Here is a 9,264-nt window from a genome sequence, read left to right as displayed (position 1 = left end):
TTTTAGCGATGGTTCGTTGAAAGAAAGCGATCGTTCCTTTTCTCTACAACTAAAAAGAGCCGAAGGTCACCGGGCGGTTATCGCCCCCCTCCCGCGATCTTTGCTCCCGCCCCCGCACCCCTCGGTTGCGACCCCCCTTTCATGGTTAACGCGCCCACGTCGTCCACCTGAGGCCTGAGATCCAATCCACCTGAGACCTGAGCTCCAAGCCTCGAAGAAACCACGACCCCTGCGCCCTTGCCGCCGCCGCCCAGCTCCGCAGCTCCCCGCGCGAGGCAACGGGGCACAATCGCTGCCCACGCCGTCGCCCTCTCAGTTGGCCACGCGCCCAGCTGAGAGCTCCAAGAAATCGTAGCCCCTGCCCCTGCCCCTGCCCCTGTGCCCTCGCCCTAGCCGTCACCGTCGCCCAGCTTCCCAACGCTGCACAGCTCGACAGCTCCCTACGCGAGTCCCCGGAGCGCAATCGCGGCCCGCGCCGTCGTCCTCGCCGTTGGGCGCGCGGCCGTCGAGCTTCTTCAAGTTCTTTGTCTTCCTCTAGGTGCGGCCATTGATTTGTTTTTATTGATATTGATTTGTCACAGCTCGGCAGCTCCCCACTACAAATCCCGATCCCATCGTGTGTCGCACTCGCTCCTCCATCGCCTGCCACCGCCACCATCGCCATCACCCGCTGCTCTCGCCTACGACGCCCCACGACGGAGCTGCTCGCCCGCATGGAGGGCACCCCAAGGCCACGCACGTGGCGAGCCCCATGAGGACTGTGTTCCATGGAGGCGGCAGCAGCGGCCCCTGCATTCCACCCAGTGGCGGTGCGGCCTAGGGGCATGGACGGCTCCCCTCCAACCTGGCGTTTCTCCCCAATGTGATGCTCAGTAATGTTGCGGTCTCCTACAATTCGTTGATGCAGGCCTTCTTTGAGAGCACAATCTATTGAAGCTAGCTCTCCGATGTGGGCTACATGCTACCAATCAAGACATTTGGTGGCAAAAGTTCGGCAGAATTTCAGCTGGAAGGAGAGGCTACGAGAGATTACCTCACTAATATCCTTTATTTGATTAGGCTTTGAGGTTATTATCTTGGCATTTTTTCTAGATAACATTTCTTTTCATGCTAGACATTTTGAGGAATAAAGAAATCTTACATCTATTTTTTATGCTTCAGTGTGCCATACACAATTTCAATTCTGTGTATGAATGAAATGTGCAATGTGACAAATCCCCATTGATATAGCTAAATGTTTGATTTAATACGTGGGCAATGTTATACTGCCCATACTACAGTAATGGGTTATCTGAGTTCATGTTTCATTCAGAAGTTTCTTTTTAGTTTTTTTTTTCCAAAATCCAAATTATCTTTTATAGGCCAACAACAGCGTACTTGCTTTTGTTTCCTAAAGTATTGGCATTTTTTTTAGTGTTGAATTTTAGTATATATTGTTTGCACTCTATGGTTATTTATCTATTAAGCATCAGTTTTGCCACCATTTATGTCATTACTTCACCAACTACTTGAGTTTCTGAAATGAGTCGTACATGATGTTAATATATTGGACCATTTATGTACTCACCTAGAATCATTTGATTCAGAATCCGTCCCTTGCAACAAGCTTTGAAAGGTGTAGGTGTTTGATGGTATTCCTTTTGGACATCAAATTCAAGCCCTTCTGGATGCAGTGTAGGTGGTATTCCACTGAGGAAAGGCCTAGGCTCAATCCTTTCTGCATCTTGAGGTATGGGATTTAGAATTGGGTTCCTTGCTTGCTTACAGTTGATTCTTTAAAATTGAAATGCTAAAGAGTACTACTGCTAAATATTTTACTCAGCACTAGAAAATATTTAAATATTTGCATTCTCTGCACACCTTTATTAGAAAGATAATATCCTAATATTTACCATGCATTTCAAATGTTTGAACATGATTGCGTCCTACTGTTGTTCAGAGCTGTGGCCGAATTCTAGCGCGCGAGAGCTTTTGACATAGCTGTTTTGCGATAGCCAACTATGTAAGCAGTATTTTTTTTACTATTGCCTGTGCACATGTAATGAACATCTTCATCTCCCGAACTGAGCATATAATATAAGCAAGACAATGTCCTCAGTGAAAAGTGGAATATTACCGTTTCCCATCCAATACATTTTTCCCTTGTGAAATACCATTATAGTCCTAGACCTAAACATTAAGAAAATATTCAGTATAAATATAAGTGATGACTTGCTGAATTCTTTTCAATGGTCTACACATGTCCATGTCTTGTTTCTATTATTTTTTTTTCCATGATTCATGATCCCCGACCATGTTAAATCTTAAATGGGTTGTTGTCAAGATGGGGTGTATGTTCTGTTTGAATAGCCTGATATGATCGGTGATCGATGTTAGAGTTCCAGGCTTCAGGCAAATCACAAACTAAGGTATTGGCTCTTTGACATTTTTCACTAGGGTGCATATAGTTGTAGGACCACTGAATGCGAGTCTTCTATCGTGCAGGTTTCTTAAACTCCACTTGCATGAACTCTCCCTCCCTCTTTAGACAAATTTCTTATTTTAGTGGGACTACAAGCATGCAGATTAAATAAAAAATAGAGTTCAGACTATTCACAATGATGTTGCTGCTTTTTAGGAGGTTTTGTAATAATTTAATGAAAAACATTCTTGCTACTGTATATAGAGCTTGTCTGTATGCACGAACCTGAAGAAAGCAATAACACAAAGACCACATATGAATTGATCTTTTAATTGGTCGCCCTCGGATGACTACCCTCAAACATACATCATTTAGTAGCATTATTGTTTCCTCTTTAAAGTTGATAACAAAAGAACAACATGTAGGTTAAATAAGAATATATGTTGTTTGATAATAAAAAAGTTTATGGTAAATAGGGCTGGTTTGGTACTAAAGAGGTAGAACCTATAATTTTGTTCTGGCAGGTAAACTTCTATTGGCCCCTGAACTGAGATTGATTTATGTCTACTGTCTCTAGCTAATTCTTGGTAGTTGGCACTAATTTTTATTGTTAGAATAGTGGTGAGCCTTCCAAACTCATAGAGCCGAGAAATGTGGCACCAAATATGGACCTCAAGTTAGTTGCCAATATGATCGAGATTCAGACAGTAAGAAGGAACTGGCAACTCCTTGTACAAATTGAACTGCCAGAACATGAAGGTGAAATATGCCATAAACAAATATGTGTTTTCCTAAAAATGTTCAATCAGTTGAGTTCTAAAAAAGACACTCCTTGTATGCATATATGGTCTATCCAATTTTGATATACTGCAGCATTTGAAAACACTGAGACATTCCAATGATGCATGCATATATCTCTTTACTATATATATATATATATATATATATATATATATATATATATATATATATATATATATATATATATATATTGGTACTAAAGAGGTAGATATTATTACGGGATTCAAAGTATGGGAACTCCACCAATTCTTTTGTTATTGTGATTGATTTTGTCGATTTATGATCTTCTATTTTCATGCATTATGCACATGTTAGATGCACTTCTATTTTAGGATACGGTTTTGCTAGGATTTCGGTATGATTGAACTATGTGGCATCCAATCCAACTGCTCCTGAGAGCCACTAAATGCCAACCATATTGGCATGGTGTCCAACAACACAGACAAATGATGTCTATGTCATCTTAGCCTATCCAACTTTTTTACACTGAGTTTACTTCAGTTCGAACATGGTTTTTCACCTATTTTTATTCATAACAATTTAGCTAGATTTGAAGTAATTTATTTTGTTACTTGCAGTAAAGCAAAGGACACATGATACAATTTCTGGATGACAATACGGGTATCAAAGAAAAAGTTGCTTATTCCAATTTACTGGAGTCTGCAGGTGCCACGACTAGCTAATCATGGATGAAGCGTTTCTCTCCGGTTATAGAAAAGATTATTATTATATCATAACCGGTAGTTATAACTATAATTGTAATTGCAAGTCATCTTAGAATATATGTAATTAGTTGTATACTTTTTTAGGTAATATAATTATTAGACGGGCTATGTTTGGTTTGATGTAACCGAACATGTTCAGAGTGTTCATTGGATCTGTTGTGCAATTAGTATCATCTCATGAAATCAGGCAAATGATGCTACATTGTATTTGAACAAATACATGTGTATGATGCTATACAACAAAAGTACTCCCATAAAGTTCAATAGAATACTTTGTTTGAATTGATTTTATGTGGTATCAACTGGATATGAGTGTTCTCCCGTCGCAACGCACGGGCACTCACCTAGTGAAGAAAAAAACCAGAAAAGGGAACGACCGAGTGCTAAGAAAAAGGCAAAGGGAACGACGGCATCAATTTCTTTGAATCTTTTTTGAAAGCTTCATTTCTGTAAGTTTTTATTTTTATCAAAGGTACAGAGTTAAACACTTATAATCATATTTTTTGCGTGTAACTTTTTGCAGAACCACTGGACTTATTACCATATTTGTTTATCGTAACTTTTTTCCAATACATTTCTTGACATATTTTCATAAACAAATTATCAACGTAACTTTTTATCGGAACATATTTAATACAATTTCTGACATAGACAATCTTATCAAAATAATCTTTTATCATGACGCTTTTTTTAATCAAAAGAGAGAGCTTATATGTATTAACCTATGTTGACGACAACTTTTCACCATGATCTTTATGTATTAATGACCAACAATTCCATTTTGATGATGGTTTGAAACCCCACGTCCTTTGCAAATTTCACTTATTTTTTTTCTCTTTCATTCTTCTTCTTTAATTTCCTATTTTATAAAAAAATTCATGTCAATTGACAGTTTTTTTCTTCTACATGCTATGAACAATTTTTAGGTTCAAAAGATTATCTAACATAAATTATGTTGGACAACAAAAATGCATGCATAAGTATATTAATCGTAAATTTGTCATATAAAACTTATGTTGGAAATTTTTATTACGAATTATGATGATAAAATTTCCACTCATAGTTATAAAAAATCATATTGAAAAAGTTATGATATAAAAATATTACATAAAGTTGTGAGTGTAGTTTTATAACTTTCTAAAAAATAACAAATCTAGTCTATGAGTTCTACTTCCTCATTCTCTTTCTATCTGTGGTTCTCACATTCAAAGAAGTTAAATATTCTCAAAAGTTATTGATATTTATGTTAAATAATTGTTATCACTAGATAGATTTTTGAATTTATTTTATTATATTTAGAGATATAGATTTTACTAATATTTTTTATAAATTTAATCAAACTTTTAAAAAAATGGCCCACGGCGAAGGCCGGTGGGTGGAGTCGTTTTGCATCCGCCACTAGCAGCCTGTCGGTTTTACTACCGACGGTGTGCGTGCATAAAATTTTTAGAGTACTTGGAAGCTGTAATTTTTAAAGTTTTTTTAAGACATATTTTTGAAGTTTTAATTAAATATATAGAAAAAAAGTTAAGATTTATAGTATCACATTAATACTATTAGATTTATTATAGAATATATTTTCAAAAAATATTTATTTTATATCATAAATATTGATGATTTTTTTTGTAAAGTAGATTAAAGTTAAAAAAATAATTGACAGATTATAGAAGTTAAAGCTTTTAAGACCGAGGAGTACACTGGAAAGTGAAGAAACTGCCGGCCAGCTGTGCTGCGGTGGGCCCAACGCTTATACGTGTTGATTCACTAATTGACAGAGAGAGCTTAGCGGTTAAGGCAGCGTGACAGAACGAGGACGTAGCGTAGGCCCGCCAGCCTGACGTGGCGCTCCTGCGACTGCGAATATGCGATCCAAGCGTGACGGTGACGGCGTGCGTGCATCGACCAATCTCGAACTCGGACCAGTGCAATGCACCTCCAGTCCAGTCACGACTCACTACTCCAAGTAAACAATGTGCGAGCGATGAAGAATCTGTTGAGTGATGAACGAAACACAGGAAAAAGAAGACACAATGAGTGGAGGCGCGTTGCTATGCATGCATGAGTACAAGAGGGTGGTTCCATCTTTTACGTCACGTTCACACTCCAGAGAGGTGCACGGATGCATGCATAAGAAAAAGCACACGAGTAACCGACGACTGAAGAGGACAGAGAAGTACTACTATTAAGCTCTGAGAACTTCATATAGAATATGGATTAATGGATACGTGGATCTGGTCTTCGTTACGGAACCGGGCAGGACGCAGACATTGAGACATCCCAACCAGAACATTCGAGAAAGGCACCGCGAGCTGTTGTTCGCTAACCCGTTATTCTTTCTTCCGAAGGAAGGACCGCAGAGGAGACTTGGGAGTCAATAAAGGAAACGTCACTAATCATAGATTCATGGCTTGTTTAGTTCTTAATATTTTTTTAACAGAAATTTAGATTTATCATCATATCAAATTTTAAAAATAAATAATAACTAATTATATAATTATTTTTGAACTAGTTAATTCATAATTAAACGAGGCCTCATAGGACCTACCCCGGACCTTTTCCGGGAAACTCGCATGAACATGCAGTGCATTGGACTTGGGCCTTCAGCTTTTGAGGCCCTATATACCTTTCGGGGAGGGCACACGCGCGACACCTCTGCGCCCATCTCACTAGCGCACTCGGCACTCTGCCCGCCCTCCACTACACAGAAGCAGCACACTGCACAGGCAAACAGCGCACCGCCGTTGCGTTGGCTGGCAGTGACAGCTAGCCATGGAACACCTGCCACTGACCTCGCCGGCCACCGCCGCGGCGTCGCTGTCCCCATCGCAGGGCGCTGGGAAGGTGCTCGACGCGTACAAGACGGCGCTGGCCACGGCGGCCTCCGCCGCGGCGTACGCCGTGATGGCGCGCAGCATGGCGCGGGAGCTGCTGCCCGACGAGCTGCGCGCCGCGGCGCGGTGGTGCGCGGCGGCCGCGCGCGCCCGGTTCGGCCGCGGCGACAAGGAGCGCCACACCGTCGTCATCCGCCACCAGTTCGACGCGGGCTACAGCGAGAACCACCTCTTCGACGCGGCGCGCGCGTACCTGGCCACCCGGATCGACCCGCGCGCCATGCGCCGGCTCTGCCTCGCGCGCTCCCGCACCAAGGAGCCCGACGGCAGCGGCAGGTGGAACACGCTCCTGTGCATGGAGCCCGGGGGCTCCACCGTCGACGTCTTCGACGGCGTCGAGTTCACCTGGGCCTGCGTCGAGACCGGCGGCGACGACAAGAAGAAGGGGGGCAAGGGCGGCGGCGGCGGCAACCCGCGCGAGTCCTTGGAGCTCAGCTTCGACGCCGAGCACACCGACATGGCGCTGGAGCGGTACGTTCCCTTCGTCATGTCCACGGCGGAGCAGCTGCAGCTGCGGGACCGCGCGCTTAGGATCTTCATGAACGAGGGGCGCTCGTGGCACGGCATCAACCACCACCACCCGGCCACGTTCGAGACGCTCGCCATGGACCCGGCGCTCAAGCAGTCCGTCGTCGACGACCTCGACAGGTTCCTGAAGCGCAGGGACTACTACCGCCGCATCGGCAAGGCGTGGAAGCGCGGGTACCTGCTCTACGGGCCGCCCGGCACCGGCAAGTCCAGCCTCGTCGCCGCCATGGCCAACTACCTCCGCTTCAACCTCTACGACCTCGACCTGTCCGAGGTGCGCCTCAACTCGGCGCTGCAGAAGCTGCTCATCCACATGCCCAACAAGTCGATGCTCGTCATCGAGGACATCGACTGCTGCTTCGACGACGCTGCCGCGTCGAGGAAAGCCGTCAAGGCGCCGGAGCTGGTTGACGACCTGGGCATGGACCCCGACTACACATCGGATTCCTCGGACGACAACTGGGCCCAGCAGCCGGGAGTCGCTCCCACGAAGACGAAGGGCATCACTCTGTCCGGGCTGCTCAACTTCATCGACGGGCTCTGGTCCACGTGCGGCGAGGAGCGCATCATCGTCTTCACCACCAACTACAAGGACCGCCTGGACCCGGCGCTGCTGCGGCCGGGCCGCATGGACATGCATGTGTACATGGGCTACTGCGGCTGGGAGGCGTTCAAGACGCTGGCCAGAAACTACTTCCTCGTCGACGACCACAAGATGTTCCCGGAGATAAAGGAGCTGCTCTCGGCCGTGGAGGCGACGCCGGCCGAGGTCTCCGAGATGCTGCTGCGGAGCGAGGACGTTGACGTGGCTCTCCGGATTCTTGCGGAGTTCCTCCGGGAGAAGAGACGGAGGACGAGGAAAGAAACAGAGGGCAGAGAAACGGAGGACAAGAAGGACGCGGCAGAGGACAAAGAGGAGGTGGCAGAGAAAGATGTGTAGCGTACTGTGTTCTTCAGGTTCCTCCATGGATCATTTTTATTTCTGGAGCAAAGAATCGAGTGATTAGCACGAGAATAAATAGCTAGGCCTTTTAGGAGTACAAGCCAGTAGCGTTATCCTATCCCCGGTTGCTGCATGTTTTTATTGCTCGTCTGCTTATCTGAACGCTAGTACGTGCCTAATTCAGTCGTAATTTGTTCAGTTGTCCCATTGTGTCATCCTTCAACGTACAAAAGCATCCACACTCATCCATGGAATGGAAGCGATAATAACAGGAAAGTTAGGCCAAAGTTGACCCCCCGAACACATCATGTACTCAGATCTGAAAGTAGCACAAGTTCATGACTACATTGGTGCTATAGCCTATAGAGATAGTGAATGGTGTGTGGGAGACACACATGTGTGCCCCTGAGTTTCTCGGACACTGTTAAACCATAATCGAGTGGTTCATTGGTTGTAGCACTACCACAAGCCAGCTATCCCAAGTTTTTTAATGGATTGGACACTTTAACATCCCAGTTACCCCAACTGGGCACAAGACTTCCCTGGAGAAGATCTTGCTAGATCTGAACTCTAGAGGTAGAGGACAAACCAGGCCTCTGTTTGAAGTTTCAATTACCTTAAGTGGACTTTGGATTGGGCCATACAAATAAAGAACAGATTTGTTTGGAGAAGTACCAAAATAGCATCTTCTGATATAAAAGGGAATGGAAATCCAATACCACCTGTAGGCATGTTCAGACATATAGCAGAAACAAATTGGAGAGCAAGATCACAACAGAATTGCCACTAACCTCTAAGGAATGCTAGAGTTACTCACCAACAGAGGTCCAATTACATGAATTAATCTCATTCAGTCACTTGCAGATAATTGTAGAAGTCATCAACTACTAAAAATACTCCAATACTACCAAAAAGCGAAGTCACCAGACACCCGTAGGGCCTGTTTGGATCATAACTTGATTATTATATTCGGAT

The 9,264-nt window shown here is 44.2% G+C and overlaps 1 protein-coding gene across 1 annotated transcript; it reads left to right on the top strand.

Annotated features, from left to right (window-relative positions):
* Nucleotides 6,560-8,496, top strand: LOC8080132 (AAA-ATPase At3g50940). Its single transcript, XM_002462888.2, has one exon. It carries the CDS (start codon nucleotides 6,697-6,699, stop codon nucleotides 8,284-8,286), a length of 1,590 nt encoding a protein of 529 aa, XP_002462933.1. The 5' UTR covers nucleotides 6,560-6,696; the 3' UTR covers nucleotides 8,287-8,496.

The sequence above is a fragment of the Sorghum bicolor genome, chromosome 2, assembly GCF_000003195.3.
Source record: "Sorghum bicolor cultivar BTx623 chromosome 2, Sorghum_bicolor_NCBIv3, whole genome shotgun sequence".
Taxonomy (NCBI): domain Eukaryota; kingdom Viridiplantae; phylum Streptophyta; class Magnoliopsida; order Poales; family Poaceae; genus Sorghum; species Sorghum bicolor.
Note: the sequence above shows the minus strand (reverse complement) of the source record. Positions and strands in the feature narration are given on the sequence as shown.